This window comes from Pezoporus wallicus, unplaced genomic scaffold, assembly GCF_028554395.1.
Source record: "Pezoporus wallicus isolate ANWC-B61680 ecotype Strahan unplaced genomic scaffold, APGP_CSIRO_Pwel_v1 contig_2132, whole genome shotgun sequence".
NCBI lineage: Eukaryota > Metazoa > Chordata > Aves > Psittaciformes > Psittacidae > Pezoporus > Pezoporus wallicus.
In genome coordinates, this window is record NW_026637551.1 from 1,701,464 (window position 1) to 1,725,120 (window position 23,657).

Sequence of the window (23,657 nt, forward strand, 5' to 3'; positions counted from 1 at the left end):
AGTGTCCGTGTTTTACATGCCATCTCACGTTACATAGGAGACAGCAGTTCTAGCTGTCATGAGGTGTTTCTAGATTATAGGAAAAATGAAGGAAGAAATACAGGAACAGTTTTATTTTTATTAGTGGTCGTAAGACTGTTTTAAAACTGGATTAGCTGTTTCCTGAATATCAACTTAGGATACAAAATGCACTTGTCAGTTCAGAAGATGCTAGTTGAGAGTAAAGAAAGATCCTTTTTCATCAGGATCTAGAATTTTCTCCAGATGCAACAAGTAATGAGGGAAAAGATACTGTTATCAGAATCTGTGGTAGCAAATCAGGGAGCAAAGAGAGAATAAGGGGTTTGAAACCAGGTGTATATCTAATATGGGAAGAGAAGAAACCTCATGATGGCAGGCCAGTAATGTGTAGTTACCTGAGGTTTGCAGCTTTTATTTATTTTGTATTTAGAGCAAGCCTTGCTGCTACTGTCTGCTCTTCAGATCCACTACTGTCTTTCCCAGTATTCTGTGAATTGTTAGTTGAGCAAAAGAGACTGCTTCACTGGTATTTTGAGAAACAGGATAATTTGCGAATGTGAGGAAGATGAAAGGAGGAAGTGGAAAGAAATGTCAAGAAGTGGGAAGAGAACCAAAAAGATGCAAGCTACAAAACTAGTAGAAATATCAGAAACCATTGTTGAAAATGTAACTCTGAAAATGGATGACAGGGAGTATCACTTGCCACGTAACGTTTGAAGTGATGTACAGTAGAGGAGGCTAAAGGATGTTGTTGTATTTACTAAGGATGATTTTCTTTAGCAGTATTACTTACTAAAACTGCTTTGCCTCAGTAAGGGTGAAAGACAATGACATTTCCAGTATACCTCTTGGGTTTTGGTATTTTTTTTCTCCCTTCTGGGCCCCTGACTTTGGGTGTTTCATTTCAATATAAGAATAAACTTGTCTAGTGTTTAAGTTAGGTTGCTTGTTAATACTGTTGCTTTTTTGTTTTAGATACAACTGCAGTATATAAAAGCCATTAGGCTTGTGTCTAATTTCTTTGGGAAATACTTGATTCAAGATTTCTAAATGGTTATTAGGAGCCAAAAAAGAAGGAAGGAATAGAATACAGATGTTATTTGAAGTCTTCATTATGATCTACACTTTATACCTTAACATGTGGTATTTCAACATGTTTTACTTTATATGTAAAACACGCTTTTACGTTTTTTCAGAAATGAAGCAAAAAGTCAATTGTAGGTGTTTAAAATATTGGACGGAGTTTTAAACAAATCTATTTTATTGATTATTGGATTTGGATAATTGGAATTACATTTCGCAGCTTCTGTTTTTTTGTTAATTAAAGACAATTTTTTTTTTTTGAGACAACAGTGATCCTAAAATGCATCCTAATTCCACAAAGTCTTAGCAGTTCTTTGCTACTGGAACAACTGGATTTAGTGTAGAATGCTTGATTATAGCTGATATCTATAATGTCACAATACGGTGTAATACTATAGTAGTTGTGAGAAGATGGAGACTAAGAAGGTTGACAAAGTAAGCTTTAGAGCTGAAATGTATTGCTTACAGTTCTACTGATTTGGTTTTCTAAATGTATGACTGTAATTGTCAATTGTTTCCCTGGAAGAGTTTTGAACCAAATTTAAGTTCTAGACTTATTGCCATGTACTGTCCCTAAACTTCTCTTTAAATAGTAGAAGGTTTGTTGATGTCTCTTAATTCCTTCTTTTTGTTCACTACAAGAGTTAGAATGAACTTGCATATAAATAATATATTAGATACTTTTACTTTCTATCACTTGTTTTAAAACTTACACTTCAACAGTAAGGAAGTATTTTGGTATTCATATACTTTCATGAAGTAGGCTTATTAAAGGAGTAATACTTAATTTCTTAGCTTTATCAGTTCAGATTTTAATCCTGTATATTTTTATCTTCTTAATGGCATGTACCATAGAGACATCCAAGGTAGCCAATTACATTCAAGGTCAGCTGGAACTAGGCAACTCTTTCACACCAGTTTTTTCTTAGATGAGGTAAATCAGTCGCTGCGATTCCCCTGTCTTTGAAGGGAAACTTCTACACAAATTAGAGACAGTCGTCTCTAACAGACATCATTTTTACTCCTTATACAAGCATGTCTTTAATTCCAGAAAAATACTTCTTTCTATTGGCAGGCGCCATGTGTATATTTATTTCTTTTTAGGTATGTTAGTATCTATAATGAAAACTGTATTTTTAAGGAGCAAGTCACTGAAATTGTTCATGAATGGTTATTCCGACATTGCACTTGTTATCGTTTCAGGTGCAATGTATGTTGACTCATGTAACTTGCTTCTGATCTGCCTCAAAATAGACTTCGATACATGTTTTAGAAGTCAACACCCTAAATTTTGGCTTTATTTACTCTGCTGAGTTTAGTGAAGCTGCCACTGATTTACGAAAGCATAAAGGAAAAATTCTCATTCAGGTGCTTTGATAACAGTCATAGAAAAATGTTTTCTGATGGGAAAGTTTGGCATGTTTATTTTCACTAGCTATTTCACTTAAATCGTTATTGCATGTGCTGTGTTCAGCAAGTCTAGTGTCCTTTGCTGAACAGATGCAACCAGATTAGATTCTGATGGAGACTGGGATTGCTAGGTTTGTTTTGGAAGTGAATGTTTTACCTGAACAGGCTCTCTGTTCTTCTTGTGGATTTCAAGTGAGGGTGTTACACAATTGCTGCTTTATGTTGCTGTCCCTCTTTATCTTTTTATACCCACATATTTTCCCTGAAAAGTAATTTCAGTTAGTTATACAATTTCTTTTGTTAATACTATTGCACACACTTAGCAAGTCAGTTTCCTAGTTGGCTGTTTCTGCAAATAAAGCAGTATTGTAACTTACAGAAGGGTTAAAAGGCCTCACTTGTATGAGAAAGGCCAAGTGATTTTCATGGTTCTCAAATAGAACAGTAAAGATTACAGTCATTATAAATAGAAAAATAGGTTTAGGATTTGGTTTTGTTTGTGACTTTTTTTTGTATGTTGGTTTGTTTTTAACTTTATGACAGCTTCAGTTGTAAAGATTGTTAAGATTTGGCTGCACTAAACGATACTGTTGATTACCAAAAGCTTGTTTGTCATTTTGTCAAGAAATGGCATTTTTGTGTATTGCCTGGTTAAATTAAAGGCTGTTCTTTAAAGAAAGCAGAATAGCTGATTACCATTAGAGAATTTGTATTAATCAAGCTTAGCATGTTGAAGAGAGGCAGACTCCCCTCTGAGTAGGTTAGAATCTAAAATTCATAATTAATTAATTTACTGGTTTTTATTTTCCATACTGTATACGTTCTGAACACCTAAATAATGTACAAAGTAGGTAAGAAAGGATTAGCATTGCCATCTGCCCTATTCTTAGTCAAAACAGGTCATGTGTTTTTGTCTTACAGTAAAATAGGTGCATGGGTGGCTGCAGATCCAACCTCGCATGCGGGTGGACCAGCACATGGGTAGCTCAAGATTGCTCAGGAGATGACAGTCCTGGTCAGACACTTCCTGATTGCCTAAGCACCCTTTTTTCCAACCAGATTTGCATATCCCACTTACCCATGATCATCGTGCTTGTAGTAAGCGTGGTAAAGGCCCTTCCCAAATCTTGCGAAGCCAAGCCATCAAAATAGAAGTTAGAATCATACAATCATAGAATAGTTAGGTTTGGAAAGGACCTTAAGATCATCTAGTTCCAAGCCCCCTGCCATGGGCAGGGACTCCTCACACTAAACCATCTCACCCAAGGCTTCGTCCAACCTTGCCTTGAACACTGCCAGGGATGGAGCATTCACAACCTCCCTGGGCAACCCATTCCAGTGCCTCACCACCCTAACAGGAAAGAATTTCCTCCTTATATCCAATCTAGACTTCCCCTGTTTAAGTTTGAACCCATTACCCCTTGTCCTGTCACTACAGTCCCTAACGAAGAGTCCCTCCCCAGCATTCCTATAGACCCCCTTCAGATACTGGAAGGCTGCTATGAGGTCTCCACGCAGCCTTCTCTTCTCCAGGCTGAACAGCCCCAACTTTCTCAGCCTGTCTTCATACGGGAGGTGCTCCAGTCCCCTGATCATCCTCGTGGCCCTCCTCTGGACTTGTTCCAACAGTTCCATGTCCTTTTTATGTTGAGGACACCAGAACTGCACACAATACTCCAGGTGAGGTCTCACAAGAGCAGAGTAGAGGGGCAGGATCACCTCCTTCGACCTGCTGGTCACACTCCTTTTGATGCAGCCCATGATACGGTTGGCTTTCTGGGCTGCAAGCGCACACTGAAGCCAGCTCACGTTCATTTTCTCATCGACCAGCACCCCCAAGTTCTTCTCCACAGGGCTGCTCTGAATCTCTTCTCTGCCCAGCCTGTAGCTGTGCCTGGGATTCCTCCCACCCATGTGTAGGACCTTGCACTCGGCTTGGTTGAACTTCATGGGGTTGGCATCAGCCCACCTCACAAGCATGCCAAGGTCCCTCTGGATGGCATTCCTTTCCTCCAGCATTATCAACCAAACCACACAGCTTGGTGTCATCGGCAAACTTGCTGAGGGCACACTCAATCCCACTGTCCATGTCACTGATGAAGATGTTGAACAAGGCCAGTGCCAACACTGATCCTTGAGGGACGCCACTTGTTACAGATCTCCAGCTGGACATTGAGCCATTGACCACAACTCTTTGTGTGCAGCCATCCAGCCAGTTCTTTATCCACCAGCCAATTCTTTATCCACTGTTAAACAGTTAAACAGTTTTGTCATGTATTTCAGTTTGTGTTAACACTATTTCTGAAATAAGTAAGCCTGCTCATTCTCCTTTTCTGTTACATAACGTGCAATACTACTAACTTCTTAGGTAGATAGAAAGATAGCTAGCTAGTCCTCAAAGAGTTAGGTTAACTCAAAACTAGTCCTGAAGCCGGCCCTTTGTGCTTCTTTGTTTAAAGATTGCAGTGGACTATACCTGGAACTGAGGTATTTGGGAGGGGATAGTCTTCACAAAGTCTTCCTTCTAGCAGCTGCTATCTCTACAGAATAGGAAAGACACGTAGAGAGCATCCTGTTGTGGACTGCACCTGTGACATTCCCTTCACGGAAGGAAAGAAATTACTCTGGTGAAGTTTCAGTTCTGTTATTCCATGTGCACTTCAGATATCTAACTTAAACTTCACATTAAATTTCTCTCTTCTGTGGTTTGTCAATGAAGTTTGTATGTTTTATTGTCTTTCTACTCTATTATCTTTTTTTTTTATCACAAACTTGTGCATTAAATCTTCTCTTGGTGATAAATAATTGTGCTGATTCTGTTTAGCACTTTAAAAGCAGCTCTTCGTTATGCACAGCTCTCCTTGCTTTACTTCTGTGGTTAGCCTCTAAGACTCAGGGTCCAAGGGTTGCAGTGCTTTTTTTCTACTTTAGAGATCACTTAATTAGGAATATTGATCCTTGTGTTTCCTCGCTGAACTTGTTTCCAGTCAGGTTGGTAGGTCTGTGTATTTCCTTTGTTCTGTGCCTAGAACTTTCATCAGTATCAGCGTGAGTAGTGTGGGAGGGCTGAGGTCAGTACATGGCCTTTAGAAAAGTATTGCTCCATTGTCATCAGTGAAGCAACTAGCAACAAAGTTGTTGAAGGTCTGCCTTAACTTTTCTGAGTCAGGCTTTCTGGTAAATATATAAGTAATGAGGAGAATAGGATAAATAATAAGGTTAAAATTTGTAGAATTAAGGATGTGTTCGCATTATCGGGAAGTTCAAGACAACAGTTCAAAATTCTGCAGTATGAGTTAAACAAACATAAATTGATTAGAAGTTCTTATTTTGAAAGGATATGGTCATTACCATTGTGTTGATGTTTCATTCCTCTGCAGTTCCTCTTTTCTGCGGTTTTGCAAGTTGAATGTTGGTAATATTTCATTGTAACTTGAGCAATGTTAAGATTTTACATTGGAATTTGAACACTTACACCGGGTGAACGTTTTTTTGTTGTTTCTTAAATTATCCTACTGCGCAATATTTTATTGGTTAGTAGTAAGAATTCCATTCAGGCTGGTTTTGTCAGGCAGATTCTTTACTATCTTTGTATGGTAAGAAAATAGTAAAATAATGTCCAAAATTACTTCAACTTTACATGGAGAGAGGAGCGAAAGGAATTACTAGTTTATTACATTTATGTTCAGTTTAGGCACGTTTAAATGTTATTTATCTCATGAGAAATGACATGCCTATGTTAGAAAAATTTATATTTTATTTTTAATGTGTTAAAGAATTTAAAGCAGCTGAGGATTTTGCTCTCACCATGTTAACAATTTGGCACTGCGAGAGAACACGGGAGTAAGTCATGATTACATGACATGCGTTTGGTTAATCTTTGGAAGGTAATTATGAGCAGGAGTTAATTCCCAAGTAAGAATAGGTTTTCCCCTACATAAAAATAATGAAATAAGTTTGATCATGCTAGTCTGATTCAGTAGTCTGAATTTAGCAGTGATTTTTATTAATCGTGTGCTAAAGCGCTCTTCTGGTACTTTGCAGATGAAGGCAAGTAACCAAGACAGGTAGAACTGTGCCTAGGAATAATGAAACTAATGTGGAAACAAGATTCAATAATTTGGACTGCAAGTTACTTTTCAACAGATGGCTAAGGCCTTGGGGTCTTTTGTCTATTAATGACGGGCACACAATGAAACTAAGATGCTTTAGTTATACCTTTATAACATGTTGCCTGTTTTACAAAATACTTTTTTTCTTGAGTCTATCTGCTGCATTGTGCTATTAAAAAAAAACCCAGCCTGACATTCTGACAAAGGTTAAATAAAGAAAAAGAAAGACTTTAACAAAGTAACTGCACAAACCAGAGCAAGTTTTATAGTCTTCTGAAACTGTAGAAACTATTTGCCACCCTTTAGGGGAAGTAAGTATAAATGGAACAATACTGGTATCGAAAAGCTTAATGGTTTTATTGCTGCATTGTAATTATACTAATAAACGCCTCTGAGGTGGAATTTATAGGCCAGTGAGAAAGATTTATTGACATGTAATTTGGAAGAAGAATGGGATTATTGTGTAATTACAGTATGCTGTTATTAAGCATATGTACTTACATACTGTTTGTCCCTGTTATTTCAGGGCCTTCAACTATGTTTCAGTTCACTCAAAAAACCAGAAAGGCTTCTTGGTAAATCCAGTGTCTGGGAGATCTTTGTTATGTTATTGGGTCAACTACAAAGTAACTTTGTTACCTTGACATATGTAGAGGGGATCAATAGATCTTTGAAAACAGTATGTGATATTTTTAAAGAAATGTTCTAAACCCTAATTTTCATAGTAGTTTAGATATCAATGTGTAGAACTTTCTGCTATACAGGTTCTTGACACACAAGTCCTTTATACATAGATTTGTTTCTTGATGTTGTTTTTCTAGGCTATCTTGAGGGCACCATCATTTTTTCACCTCAGGTTTTTCCATGATCTCCCTTTCTATTGGTGTGAACCTAACTCTGAAAAGATCTTTATATTTTCTTGTGAAACTGTATGTAATTAACTCTCAAATACTGGAGTATAATTAAGCTATTAGAATAAAGTATGTATCTTAACTGGCATAAGGTTAAAGCAACAGATGCATTCCTTTGCAATTTGATCCCTTTTTGGCTACATACAATACAGCACCTGTGCCTGTTTTTCATGCAGTTTGGTTATGAATTTAATTTGCAGTCTATTTCAATTAGCTATTTGATGATGTCATCTTCTTTTAATCATTAAAAGCATGGAAGCTCTTCAAGATTGTACCAAGGTAACAAACTCAAATTATTTTCTTATGTTGCCTAAACTTTTGTTGACTTTTACAGTGTGCATTTGTGCAAAACCCACAGAAGTTCTTGTTGTTTGTATCTTTTTACTGTCTCAGTTAGAAGGACTTAAAATTGTTTTTAAACTTTCTAGCTAAAGTAAACTCACCTTAATAGTTGTTTGTGGATTTTTTTTTCCCCTTTTTTTGTTTGTGGACTATAAGTAACTAAGTGATTCAAAAATTATGAATATAAGATTCTCAATTCTGAGTAACAGTCCCAAGATTTTATTTATAAATAGTACTTTGCTGATGTACAAGAAAGTTTCTCAGGTGTGAGAATGAAGAAATAAGTGCTTTTTCTTAAAAAAATCTAAGAATGATTTATGTATCACCCAGTAGGTTTCAGAAGACATATATTGCTGTTGCTTCTATGGGTGATTAAAGCAGATAATTTTTCAAGTACCATCATGGTGTCATTTTATCTTATACATAGAAAATATAACAAAAGCAGAAAATATGAGTAATCATTTAGTTTAATAGTTGCAGTGATTTATTGCTGTCAGTGTTTACCATGTCTTCTTCAGAATGTGTGTGTGCCATGCTCAGAAAAATGTATTCCATGTTTAAGGTTTTTGCTCTCGATTGGCGCTTGGTATGACACAAAACATACAGAAGGAAGGGAGGCACCCAGTCAATATGCCTTTATAGCACTTTGGTCTCCTCTCTGAATATTGAGATATAATATCTTTGAAGATTTTCAGCAGAATAATGTAGAAGTTGCCTTTTATATTACTTAGATTTTGTTTTACTGTGTAAGTTCTTCCTGCTAAGGAGATGACTTCCAGTTTTTAATGAAGGGAGGGATAGGGGTGACCTGTATAAAAGAATAGGTCTTTTAGTATGAAATTACATATTATCAATTCATTCTTATTTTATTGAGGCTTAAATAGTAAAAGGGATAAAGAGAATAACGTATGCATGTTTTCCCCCTTCAGATACTTCATGCAGCAGTATGTGGCTGGCATATTATTAAAATAAAATATGCATACACTAAACAGCATTTGGGATGTCTGTGGAAACACATATACCTGAATACAAATGTATGGTTTCGTCAAAACTCTTCTGAAGAAAAACAGATTGCTTGAATGTAAAGTGTATAAAGTGACAAATCTGCCAAAGCCCACATCAGTGTTAGCACCATGTTAAAAAAAGGTTTGTCCAGTTCATAATTAACGAAAACTAAAATCACTTGCTGAAGCGAGATCAAAATTTTTGGTGGCATAAATTGACATACTTGGCATTGTCCATAACTGCTTAATGTGGTGGCTCACACTAGTGCGCTAGTGTCTGGTGGGGTTGTGTAGCAGACACACTATGAAGGTACTGCAGAATGACCTGCAACACTAAAACACCTTAGCTGGGATCATCAGTATATTGAGGTCATGGACAGGTGAATTTTCTTATTCAGAACTGAACATTAAGTTCTATTTAGAAAACTTCTTGAAACTATTCTAACGACTCCTAGGATTCCCATTTTTTTGAACCAATGTCTGAAGTGAAGACATATAGCCAGTGTACCATAACACTCGTTTCTCAGATCAGGTTCTGAAGCAGAATGCTGTGTGATTTAACCTGTCCCTGATGACTTTTTAGGCAGTGTCCATATCGCCATTGACTTCAAATGGTATGTCTTTTTAAATAAACAATGGGAATGAAGTTCTGGTTATTTTATTTGTGGATAACATTCCATTGTCATTGTTAATGATTTTATTGCTGCTGTTTCTCCTTCTTCCAAAATTATCTTTACTGTTATGATTTAGAAATATTCCAAACAAATTGAGTGATGCAGGTCCAGTGAAGAATAGTTTTTGAAAGCTTAATATAGTTTCTTGCTGGATTTAGAAACGTCACTGGTAATGCGAGATCATTAAGACCAGCAGGACATGATCAGAGATGAATGGTTTAAACCCAGTTCACTGATGAACTGCAAGAAATGTGCAACATGTTGTGTTATCACGGATACCCAGCTGCTGCAGGGCTGGATCTTGTCTAGTCTGCAGTTACTTTGGGTTAGGTATTGTGGTGGGAGAGGAATTTAGTGTTCTAGGGAGAAAGAAGAAACACCAGTGCTGAGGTAGCATGTCAGAAGCAAATGAGAAGTGAATGTTCATGTACTCATGCCACCATACATGTGATCCCAAAAATTTATCCTCACTTGGCATCAACAGTTTTTCTAATATGTGGTGACAAAGCCTTAGTTTTTCTAAAATTGTCTCTGTTCCACTAAGGTGGTATAATCCTCTGCAGCTTTCCAGTAATACTAACATAATTCACTTAGCTCAGAAGATGGTAAAAATTTCTAGATTATCATGTGTATAAATTTTATTATTTACTTCTAATAAACATCATTTAAAAGTAGGGCTTAATGATTATCTCTGTGTTAGTGTATGCCTGGAAAGCTCAGTGCATCTTGGCATTTAAAAGGGGGGTCCCTGAATTTTTCAACTTCTGTTTCTCTGAAAATGCAGAGTACCTAGCTAACACATTTTAACACCAATAATTTTGGTTGCTAATATTAATGTTCCACGAGGATCTAGTTAATGTGTAGGTAGTTTATATTTCATGATTAATTAATGTAAAAGTTGTCACAGTTTTGTTTAGTTTTACTTATGTTGAAGCTGAGTGACGTGAACATAAGGTGTCATTTTTGGAATAAGTGAGGTGATGTGGAATTATTCAGGAATTAGCTGCTGTGTTTAAATTAATAAGATCTTTTAATTCACAAAAAATCTCAGTGATTTCATAAAGCATTTTCAGTCATCCTTTAATAAACATTTTGAGCTAATGCAATTGAAAAACGCATTCTGTGTTGATCAGAATAGATTTCCTCTTGAGAAATAAGTCAGTCTGTGTTGTAGCATAGAGATACTAAACCTGGCTTTAATTCTTTGTGTCATTGTAATCCAGCCTGAACCACTCACTAGAGGTAAAATGCTTGTTGTACTTAAACTTGCTTGATGTCTGAGTGCTGTGCTGCAGTTAATAAATGAACTGTTGTTTAGACATACTTAGGTTATGCCATTCGCTTTCACAATGTGAATGCCTACAACTTCAAGAAACTTGTAAGCAAAATATCTTGCAAGATGAAGACGTATGCATTTTCCCAATCTAATCCATTGAGAGACTCTGGAATAATTTTTTATTGTATCACAGCTGCTTTTTAAGACACCTGCCCCATCTTTTAACTTATAATTGTCTTCAGATGATTGCTTGACTTTTTTATGATACTGTTTTGGCTAAAGCTTTCTGCTGCTAATAGAGTTTGTGCTCCAGTATTATCAAGGTTTCTTATATAAAACAATCACAAGCAATTGCATTTGACATTGTTTCAGAAATGTGAATATATGTCTGCAAGTATCCCTTCGTTCACTACTGTTTTGTTGGTTATTTATTAAAATCATTACTGTTTTGCTTAGTAGACCCACATGTGCTCTGTGACCTCATTACACAGGGCACTTTCAAAGACATGAAGAACCATTGAGTACCTTACATACACTGTGATCTGTATGCTGTGTTTCACTGCTTTCATGCTACTTCATGTACTTCAGAGAAGTGCCATCATATATCTCCTCTCTCCGAATGCCAGCATATGAAAAGATTGTCACTGTCAGAGTGAAGATCCAATAGCAAAGAAGTTAAAAAAATAGCTGCTTTTTCTGCAAAGCAGATACAGCTCATTCAGGTGTCTTCTTAAGTGCTCATGTTTTCTTTTCCTAGAGAAGTTTAAACAGCATGTGAAAGCATTTGTTATTATGGGTGGTGAGCCTCAGGTTGGTTCTGCTTTGCAAGGATCAATGGAGTTAATTTCAAATTGTTTTAAGACACTACTGCAGCTGCTATGAAACACACAGTCAATCCAGATATGGTATGTTGATATTGCAGTTTTGTTGCCAGTTGAGAAGTTTATCTTATTTGTTGACGTGGTCTAAATGTATATCTTAGATGTTCCTTTTTTTTTTGTTTTTTATGTATTGATGAGAAGTCTCAGGGTTTCTTTTTAATGGTGGGGTTTTGTTTGTTTGTTTGTTTGTTTGTTTTTTCCGCAGAAACTTTTTCCCTGATGTTTTTAATCTCATTTTTGGCTAGAAGTTTCATTTTGAGTTCTTCTTGATAGTAAGAATTCTTTCTTATACAGGAAACAACCTGTGGAAATTCAGAGGTATAGTTTGAGATATCGCAATTTAGTTTGCATTGCAGTCATGCACACTAAAAATGCAGTCACCATTAAAGAGCAGTGTAACTTCTTATACGTTTTGGATTTGAACCTTTTGAAGGTGCAAGACTTCTCTAGGTTATCTATAGACTGTCTGCTGAAGGGCATTCAGGGACCATCCTGAAGGTTATATTTGCCAACAGGGATAATGGGAAATATTTTTCAATTGGTTCAGGAATGGATGCCAGTTAAACTTTGTATTCTTTTTTTCATTGTGGACTTTCATTAGTTATGTGTGTAGGAGAGTTTTCAGGATGTATTCAGTGTACAGATCTTTTAAAAAGTAGTATTTTGTATCTAAATAAAAAAACTTAATTCTGAAGACAAAATCTTTAATTTCATAAATTAGTTCATAATACACACACAGTATATTTTCATGTCTTGTAGTTATGTTGTATCTGTGTAATTTAAATCTAATTTATTAAGCAGTTTGATCTAGGTTTAGCTGATCTTGGAAAATATGCTCTCTGTAAAAATGCCACACATGCTTTGCTTGAATTTAAACTGTATGACTGTCATCATTTGCCTAGAATGATTGTCCGTTACCTTCTGAATAGAGTGGGGTTTTGTGTGCAAAAAATGACAGTGTTAAACTGATTTATTTTTGTAACTGATTTTAAAGAAAGAGATTCCTCACTGTAAATCCTAAACTTGTTGAAATTATTTGTGAGAGGACACAGCAAACAGACATCCAGTGGGTTTTTTCTTCATTGCTATCGGTTACTTGCTGTTCTTTCCAACAAAAGGGTTTTCATGCTCAGTTTGGGGAAAAAAAAAAGCCTAAATCTAAAATATCTCTAAAGAGAACTCATTTTAAGGATTCTGATGGAAAATTAACTGATCTATGACATTTTGGGGGTCTGTAGAGGAAGAAGTGCAGTGATGTCTGAATTGGCACCTGAATCCTAGACATTGGAACTAAATAGATAACTGGCATTTTATGGAATGTCAGTAAACTGGAGTTTGGCTTCTAAATTGGTTCAGAATCACTTGTGCTTGAAAGTGAAAGCTCAGCATCTTCATAAAACTATGTGCAGACATAGTAGGCTTTTAAAACCTTCATTCTTCTTATCATATTTAGCCTCAACTTTCTAACAGTTGTAATTGTCCACAGAAAACATTTCAAGATAAATGCATTATCAGGTTTTGAAATTTTCTTATTTTTGTAAATACTAAGACCTGGGGGGCGAAATAAGGGCTATATTGTGGATTAAGTGAAATATCTCAAGCCTGCGGTTTTCTGATAACTGAACCTGAAGTGACCTTTCTCAGACACAATTACAGAGCTGTATGTTTTTCCTTTAATTTCATCAGGGGTTTAATTAGTATACAAATAAAACTTCCCTTATCTTCCTTTCTACCTAATTGGCTTGTCTTCCCTTATATATGAAGAATGTGAAAATGGGCTGTAATTAGGGTGACCGTGTTAACCTTTTTTTCTCAAATGTACTGTTGCCTAAAGGCCTCAAGGCCTAAAACCAGTGCTTTGGATTATTGCTTTGCAATCACTATGGCTCTCCCACAGGTTTTCTCATGAGCAGAAGGGCTTTGGGTGCTGCAGGTTCCCACTGCTTAACAGGATCTTCATTCTTCTCCCCACTAAATGTTTATTGATTATCTTACTGCTCCACACTCAGCCTCCAACAACTTAATATCAGGTGACAGTCAGGAGAGTTCTCCAAGTAATTAGAGTAGAGCATTGAGGGAACAATTAGGAGCAGAGTTATTAAACTTGATTTATCCTATTCTCTCCTGAACACTTTCTTAGATATCAGAACATCACACTTTCACAATCTACCCTGGCTGAGAAATTACTGGCTAACCTGCTGCTTATCATTGTTGCCTTGCTGCCTTGAGGCACACCCTCTTGGTTTCAGTCACTCAGCTGGAAATATTAGAGTCCATAAAGTTTATCAAGGGTTTTAATTAGATCAGTCTGAAGAAGGAAAAAAAAGAGAGGCTTACCAGCCATTACTTTAGAATACTCCACACTGTATTTTAGCGATTTCCAAGGCTTGACTTTAACCCAAAGTAGCAAGGAGCTTCAAGTGAATGCTAAACCTGCTTTTAGAGGGCTAGAATCCGTTTACATTTTGCTTAGATATTGCAATGTTACCGATAAGTAAAGTCTGAATCCTTTGTAGATTTCTGTAAATAAAGTTTTGAGTATAATAAAGCAGCTGTTCAGTCAGATATTTGATTTAATCATTTATATATTGCTCTGTCAACAGCTAGTGTGGCTTGCTGGCTATGCCTTTCAAAAAGCTAGGCCTGCATCCCTGTTATTGCTTCATTAATAGGCCTGCACTTGGAATTGATAAGCAAGATTAGTTAGCAGCTCCCAGATTTTGAAACCTTATGGGTTTCTCCTCCATTTTTGGAGAGTGATGAAAGCTTTATGCAGAAGCAGACAACTCTTCAGCTCCCGTAGAAGGATAGCTATCTAATAAAAATGTAATAAATATGCGCCTGTCTTTCTTCACTCATTTAGATCGCTGGAGTCTTGGAGCCAGACACTGTTCCAGCAGCCTCTACATCAAAAGTTACTTGCATCAAAATCATCTATTGTGCATTGTCCAGAGCTCAGTCCTGTGACTGCACTTTGAAAACAGACTTTTCAATCAGATGGGAAAGTGGGTGAACAAAGCATTGGCACAGAAAACATTCTCTATGCAGCACATCTTGTTTGTCAAAGGATGGAAATACGGAGGGAGGGGACTTAGTTTTCAGATCCGTTTCTCAGTGGTGACTTAGCATAAAACAGTAAACACAGTAAATGGAAGAAGATAATGTTCTTTATTCTTAAATTAAAGATCACTCCTTTGATCCTTGCTAATCCACATCTGGTTTCTTGGAAATAACTTTTCTGAAAATATGGCAGTTCACAAATCCAGTTGTTCAAACAGAGCTTTGATAGCTGTTGGTTTATTCTGAAAGCACTACTTCTGGTTTTGGATAACTTCATGCATATCACAGTATCACAGTATGTTAGAGATTGGAAGGGACCTCGAAAGATCATCTAGTCCAATCCCCCTGCCGGAGCAGGAACACCTAGATAATGTTACACAGGAATGCGTCCAGGTGGAAGAATAAGATCTGTATGTTTATCTTTTTTTAGATGAAAATCACATTATTCCTTGAAAATAATGACATAAGAGGCAGAATATTCAACCTTCAGTAATTTAGGCAAGACCAATATTAACATTTCTGGGGTTTAGAGTTTCTGAAATAAAACCCTGATTTTTTTTTTTTTTTTTTTTTCTTTCTTACAGTGGTGATTAATCACAGCCTGAATTTTGTAAATTGCTGAGAAGAGATCTCAGGTTGTGGTGCTGTACCTTCCAGTTATATGTTGAAATAACTAGTTGATTTTTTGTCTTCAGAAACGTTTGAATAAACCTTAGACCAATCCACAGATTTCTGTTTATTTTGCAGGATTATTCAGTTTCATGCTGTACTTTATTTTTTGTGGTAATTTTCTCTAGCATATTGTTTTTTGAAATGCCTTTGAGTCTCAGTTAGGTGTAAAGCTTTTTCAAAGGAGTTGAGTTTTTTGTGCCCTCCAAATTTTTATCATCCTTTTCATGTGCTGTTTTTAATACATACCTACAGTGTAATACTTCATCTCTGTCTTCCATAGTCCAGGTCAAGTACCCCTGAGCGCAAATTATGCCAAACATGCTCAGAATTTAAGCAGAAAACATACCCATAAATTTTGAAAACAAGGTGCAAGAGCTCAGTCTTGCAACAGTGCAGACTTTTCTGTCCTATGAGTTTAGAGTCTGAAAGGGGATTTGCATTTTGTAAAATAGTGTTTATAGCCACGTATTATAATTTCTTTCTGAAAATGCAGTTAACAGCTGTAAGCGTAACATTTAGCAAACTATGAAATCATATTGTTAATATTGCAGTCTATAAAAGTATTGATTATCCCAACAGAAAGGAGAAACAACTAGCCAGGTTCTGTATTAATTAGCTCTGTTTAGTGCTATTTGTCATCTGTTGGATTAATCTGAATTGGTTTAAAGCATGTTGTGTTAATTCTAAGATGAAGAATTAACATTAAAGTACATTAAAAGATTACATGTACTATTTTGCATATTGGAAAATTAATGTTAAAATATTGATAGCGCCATAAAATAGTCATTTATTCAAAATTTGCTGCAGAACTGTTCTTAATGCAGTAACAGAGAATTTTAGATTCTTATTCCTTGAATCCTCAAATTACAGAATAGGGCAGAATATTTACGTAAATGCTGCTTTGTTTATGCTCTTTTTTTCTCTGTCAATTATTTTCTTTAATGGTCATTTTAAATTAAGTTTTGAGACTGTACTGTTTTCTTTAATGCTGTATTCTTAATTCTTTCTGCTGTGTTTAGATTTAGTATTTCTTAATATAGTACCTGTAGCATAGTATATGTACCTGTTTGACCAGTAGATCGCTTTATTTTACAAAACATAGGCAATATACTAGCAACTGGGTGGTTCTGAGTTTGTAATGTTTTTGCTAGAGAATTCATAAAACCTGAGTATGTAATGGTCCAAAACTACTTCACAGTCTGTCTGTTTTCCACTTTGTTTAATAGCCTATGGCATAAATTGAAGTTAATTATTTGGGCTGACAAGTAACTCTGTTTTCTGTCTGCTTGCAGAGACTCTCCGAGGCAAAGATGGAGCTGAGAAGAAAAGATCAATCTCTGCGTCAGCTCAATAGACTTCTTACCCAGCTGGAGCAGGACAAGCGTCGACTGAAAGAGAGCATCCGTGATGCAGAGAGTGCCCTCTGCATGGCAGCGAAGTGAGCACTGGGACCTTGGGGAGATCACTTAAACAGACAAAAGATCAATTCTTACTTTCATGCACAGGGTTTTAGCCCTGGCTAATGTAATGCTAGAAAACAAAAGTACATCTGTCTCTCTTTGAAATTCAGTGATAGTCTTCTAAAAAGAAAACTGTTAGTTCAGGATACTACACGGTATGTTTTCTGTAGTTACCCCATAATAGTGTTCCAAATTCTTGGTCCTGAAATAGCATGTGAATTTTGGTTTGCTAATTATCTTACTGATTTAACAGCATCTCTTTGGCAGATACCCAACACTGTTTATTTAAGAAATTATTGCTTTTTTTCCCCCTCTATTTCCACATCTTTTTAGAGAGATACAACTTATTTATAATAAATACAGGAATGTCAGCTACATGACAGGTCTTAGCTGTCAGAGGGTCTGAAAATTGAGTTTGGACCTTGTCTTATCTGTGGAACAGGGTAGATCTTTCTACTAATCTCATAGAGTTTTGGATTTAGACATAAAACCTGTGCCTTTTTATACCATAATCATAATCTTGAAAAGATCGGTAGTCAAAACATGTTCATTGACTTGAATGAGATTATTACTAACCTCTTATGGTCGTATAGTCAGATAAAAAAGATAACTGTTATCTATTACTCTTACTGTAGTATGTACTTTGGATATTGTTGGTCTATGGCTAAGATTTTAAAAAAGTTTAAATTAGCATTTCTCATTGTACATGGGACACATTTGACATCAGAAAACAATAGTTTAGAAGCTTTAAGGTGTTCATGCACAATTGAAATAACGTCATTAATATAGTTACAAGTGAAATGTTTAAGAAGCTAATTAAAATGATAAATGTTATGGGTGTAGTAATGCAGATGTGACCTGAAGAAGGATTTGCTTGGGAAAGCTTGCTCTTTTTCACCCTCCCCCAACCTATTTTATGTACTCTTGTAATGATCATTTCCTATGGCCCTTCTTATATTCAGAAAAGGGTATTTCAGTGAAGTTGTTTTAAATTGATTCTACTTCCATGTATTGTATCAGTTGAATATTGACAAAGAAAAATCCCATACCATTTCTTGTTCTACCAGCTTTTCATAACACGTCTTTTTTAACCCTTTGGAACATAGGAAGAAGGTGAAGGAGGCTTCACTTTTGTTCAGAAAATCTTACTTTAATACCTCTCCCACAAACTGGGTGATTGTAAGAAATGCCTGGGTGGCTTTCAGGTTCATTCCTAATATTTTGATTGGCTTTAAAGGATAGCAGATGGCAGGCTCACTCTGCGAATGGCTATCTTGATTATCTTGCAGTGGTGGCCAGCAGTTCTGCTCTTCTTTCCTCCAGAGTAGGAGGCAGTTTTAATAAAAATATCTATTAATGTGGGTCCAAATTTCCGTCTGAAAATAATTTCCTTTTTATGATGAACACCTGAGAATATACGAGGAACAGGCTGACTTCTATGTCAGTAACTAACTTAAGAATTAATGATGTTGAACTGGCTTTCTAGAACTGACTTCACCCAGACAACTAGATAAATGAACCCAGCACAGGAGTGTGTCCTTGTCAATCTAGTCCAGACAAAGGCAGGATCTTGAAAAGAAGAAAATCTATGTAACAGCTTTATTAGGAGTGTAAAAGCCAGTCCTACTTTTCTGACTGCCATCCTGTATTTGCTGTTGGGATAGTATAGATCAAGAAATGAGGAAGCAATAGGCATTCCAGGCAGAACAACACCATGTTTTCGACTGGAGGAAAGGAGGCGCAGAGGAGATCTTGCCCATCTGTGCAACTAGCTGAAAGGAAGTTGTAGTGAGGTGTTAGTCTCTTCTCCCCAGTAGCAAGTGATAGAACAAGAGGGAATGGCCTCCAGTTGTACCAGCGGAGATTGAGATTGGATATTAGGAAAAAATTCTTCATCAAAACATTTGTCAAGCATTTGAACAGGCTGTCCAGGGAAGTGGTTGAGTCACCATCCCTGGTGGTATTTGAAAGACATGTAAATACGGTGCTTAGGGACATGGATTTAAAAGACTTGTAGATGTTGCATTTAGGGACATGGTTTAGTGGTGGACTTGGCAGTTGTATTTGACCTTAAAGGTCTTTCCCTTTTCCACACAAATATATAATTCTGTGACTTCTGTGTTAGGAACTGCAAGAGCTCAAACAAAATATTTACATAGCTAGCAAGGTAAAAGACAGTCCTAGAATATTAAGGTGTATCAGCTTTTCTGGCATAGATTCTGTTTGATTTTCTCTGTTGTTTTGTTGGTTATGCCATTCTGTTCTCCTTAGTCAAATGGTATGGCACAACTTTAATTCCGTTTCTGACAATTCATCAGATGAGACCAAGGGTTTTTATGGCAGCATAACTGATAAAAGCTGTCTTTCTTACTTAAGCCCTAATCTACTGAAAGGTGTCAAAGTAGAATTGCATGGTCCAAATTTCTGTTTCATAAGGATAGGATCCTTCACTGGACTTCTTTTGGAAGAGGACGAGTGGAATGTTCAGGTTTAGAGAAGACAGGGAGACATTTATATAAGTACATAGTTGTTAGGCCCATAAAACTGGTGAAAACCACACAATTAGTGTTTTCTGGTACGAATATGTAATATGTTCCTGCTAGAGCCTGGACTCCAGTCAACATGCCGTTTTTATCCAAGACTGCAGATTTCTCCTCCAAGAACATGATAGTTGTTTATCCACAACAGAAACATCTTTCATACAGAACTGTGCCGGGTAGTGGTCCATGGACTGTATTTTAGGATTTGCACTGGGGACACAAACAGTTTTGAGTCATAAACCATTATTTTTAAAGAGGTGATGGTTATAAAGTAGCAGAAAATTAATTTCTACATCAGTAGAGCTTCAGTTCAATTAACTGTGTTTTTTTTGTTGTTTTCTCTCTTGTAATAGAGACAAAGAATTGATAATTAGTCACATGAAATCTGTGGAAGCCACTCTTCATACGGTAAGAATTTGAAGTGTTCCCTCTGCACTTGTATTTTCGAACACATTGGGGTTTTAGAACTGCTTAAATTCAGGGAAGTGGGGGCATAGAAGTTGTCAAAAAGCAACTTCCTTTCCTTAAAGTTTCCACCTTCAATTTCATTCAAGTTAAAAAAATATTCATATTTAGTGAAATAAAATACAATTTTGTAATACTCTGACATCTTAATATAAAGTTTATGACAATCCTCCTTACCTCAGTTGAACACTGTTTCTGGTTACTAAATGAGGACTACTGATCATTCAAACATTTGGTAATTGCTGCTAACTCACTCTGCTGAGTAAGGTGAAGGTCATCTGGTGAGGTCATGTATGTGGTGGCCGTAAGACATTTGGCTTTACCCATGCTACTTTAATCTTTGATACATGATAAATAGAAAATACAGTAAGTAATGAGCTGTAATCAAAAAGTTTCATGATACATTTTTAAAAGCCTTTTTTACATTGAGTAATAATCTGAAGCTGTCTCTTTGACTTGTCCTGTTTTGCCCTGGTATAGTATTATTTGAAGGTTTAACTAAGCTGTATGTATTAATTACAGGTGTTGTTTTCATCTGTAGCTCTGATTGTTTTGTAAGTGTTCTTAGTCCAGTGCAACACAGAACAAAAGTGGGTTTATTATCTTAGAGTGTTAATTTCCCTTATAAACACCCTGAATTCCCAGCAACATGGGAATCTATATCTTATCTTAGTTTCTGTGTCCACCCAAACTATCAACTGAATTTTCAGCTACCTTCTTCAAATTTCTCTTTTCTTTAATGTTCACAAAAAGTGACAATACCTAAACTGTGTGCTTTAAGTGTTGTAATCTGTGCTATTAGGTAATGTCTTCGTTTCTGTCCCATCTTTACACTCACTTCATTTAAGCTTGGAGAATGTATGTAATGCAGAAAGTGCTGTTTTGTTACAGTAACATGTACATGTAACATCCTTGGCCTTGAGAATTTCTTGCAAGTTTACTTTTTGATTTAGAAAGCTGTGCTGTATATGCACAAGGATTGAAATATTTGGAGAAAGGACAAGGGAAGTTTACATGCTTAGCACTGATTTTTCTGATGCAGGGAATGGATATAGGAACTGCCATCTTTCTTTGAGAATGTTAGTTACCACACCTGCTTCTTAGTTCTTGATGTACATAGTTGTTAGGCCTATATCGCTTGTTATTGAATAGTAGAGTAATTTACCCTTTCTGGTTTGTCAACCTAAAGAATGAAAAAAACATAAGAATTAGAAATGTCAGGATGCTTCTTTCAGCAGGAACCAAGAAGAATTGATTGTAAATCATTCATAATTTGACATATCACCTCTCCTGGAAAAATAAAGGGAAATTATTGATCTTTGTTTGGGAACTATCTGAAATGTAAACCCTACATGATAATGGTACCTAATTATCTAACATTAGTGAATTTGGCTTATGTGTAAACTATCAAGTTTACACTGTTGTTTTTAAAGATTTTCTTACACAGTGAAACATCAAAACATGATGAAGTAGATGAAGTACTAGTAAAGGAACCTCAAGCCTGTCTTTTCCACTGTAGAAATTCTGGGAACTGCTTTTGTTTTCAAAAGAGAAATCAAAAGAAAATGGATAAAGTTCAGAATTGTCTGGAGTTGAGTGAATATTACTATTAGCTGCAGGTACATATATGGGAGTTTGAAATTGAACATTGTGGTATTTCTGTGTTCATGTATTCATGAGCAAATATCCAAAAAATTCCACTTGATCACTTGCAGGATCTGTGTTATCAATGCATAATGCTAATTTTTTGCTTATATTGCTCAGAGAGGTTTTACAGACATCCTTCATAATCTTGGTTAGAATAAGACAGTGTTATACTGATATCCATTAAAGCGACCCTGCTCATTTATGTACATTCTCACTACAAGGATTCTGGAAGGTAGCAGTCTGCTTTGGATGTACTTCAGTGTAACGTTCAGCAAACAAAGCAAGAACAAGTGCATCTGAGGGAGACAATCTCTCTGCATACTTCTAGATCATTTACAGCACTTACTGCCCCCTGTGACTTAATGGAAAATCTAGCATCATATATTTGGCTTTGTCAACAAGCGCTTGGGCATGCTTGTGCCCAGAATTATTCTTTTAAGACCATTTCAGAGCCAGCTTTTAAAAACTATCATGAATATTTGTGAAGCATAAATGTTGAGGAACTTTAGAATGTGCTATGCCAAGAGAGAAACTATTCTTAGCAGATAGTTCCATATCCTTTGTAACCTGCAAGATATTCTTTAGAGAGCTATTTTTTGTCTTATACTGGGTCTTGTCATGTTAGCTATCTTCATCTGACTCCTGGAGCTGGATTATTCGTACAAGAGTTCCTGATACCATTAAAATAAGAGCTCTTTCTTGGTTTTATACCATCTAAATATTGAGGACAAATATCAAAGTGCAAAATGAATGTTTTACCTGATTAATAATAACAACCACCAAAACAACATTATCAAGGGCAACAAAGGACCACAAGAATTTTGTTAGTGGTGGGGGGTTTTTTTTTGGTTTTTTTTGGTTTGTTTTTTGTTTGGTTGGTTTTTTTGTTTGTTTGTTTTCTTTGCTTTTCATTTGCGTTCAGAAAACAGGTGCTTTTTTTTTTTTCTCCTTCCCACTGTACTGAAGAGGATTTGTGTCTGTGACTTGACCAGTTCCTTTAAAAAAAGAAAAAAACTGAATGGAAGATGCAAAATGGTAACAAATAAATAAATCTTTACTGGAAGTCTTACTAAAAGAAAATCCATTTGTTTAAAGTGCAAATGTAGAGTTTCCTGAAAAGTCTTATCATCGAGAGAATAAGTATTTAAGTAAATATCTTATTTAAAGAGCCATCTGCAGTCCTTTTTTTGTGTATGAAGAATAAATGATTTTTTAAAATTTCCAAAAAAATATTTTTTTATAAATATATCTGTGTTATAGTTGTTAGCAAACTTGATTTCATTATTAATTTCTTGTGTATTTTTTAATACTGTTTGCATAAACAGAGTAAAAGACATTAAATCTGTTCGCTCTATACGACTGGATTCCTTCACATGTGCAGATAATGATTTATGAGTTACAGTAAACACACTAGTGGAAGAAATAATTTTACACTATCTCCGCTAAAATCTTCAGTCTTCCCCTTGTATTGCTTCTCAGTTGGAGTGTTTGTAGTGGCTTAGCCTTGGCCAGCAGCCAGTTGCCCACCTAACTGCTCTCTCACTCCTCCTCAATAGGGAAGGGGTACAAAATAGAATCAGAAGGCTTAGGGATTGAGATAATAGCTGCAATAGATTGCATACCAGTTACTGTCACAGGTAAGCAAACCAGAGCTGACTTGGGGAAAATTATTTTATTTATTAAAATAGATATGGATAATGAGAAACAAAGACAAAAAAAATAGCATCCACCTACCTATTAGGTGCAGCTTCACTCCTGACTCCTGTGCCTGTGCTCTGAGGAGTAATGTGGGGCATCGAAGGACAGGGGATTGGCTTTAGTCCGTAACAACTCTTCTGTGCTGCTCCTTCCTCCTCATATTGTTTCCATGCTCCAGTGTGGGCTCTCCATGGACTTCAATTCCTTCAGGAACTATTCACCTGCTCCAGCATGGGGTCCTCCACTGTCTACATTGTGGATGTGTGCTTCTGTATAGCCCTCTGTGGGCTGCAGGGAAATAATCCACTATCCATTAATCCAGTGCCTCAGGTACTTCCCCCACCACTTCTTCTCTGCCTTTGGTGTTTACAGGGCTGTTCCTCACTCTTTTTTTTCCCTCC

At 36.2% G+C, this 23,657-nt stretch overlaps 1 protein-coding gene across 1 annotated transcript in view; it reads left to right on the forward strand.

Moving 5' to 3' along the window:
* The window catches only part of CCDC171 (coiled-coil domain containing 171), a 147,121-nt gene that overhangs the window by 73,583 nt on the left and 49,881 nt on the right, over positions 1 to 23,657 (forward strand). Inside the window, 2 exon segments of the mRNA XM_057406291.1 lie at positions 16,739 to 16,884; positions 19,800 to 19,854. Of these exon segments, the coding sequence (XP_057262274.1) occupies positions 16,739 to 16,884; positions 19,800 to 19,854 (201 nt within the window).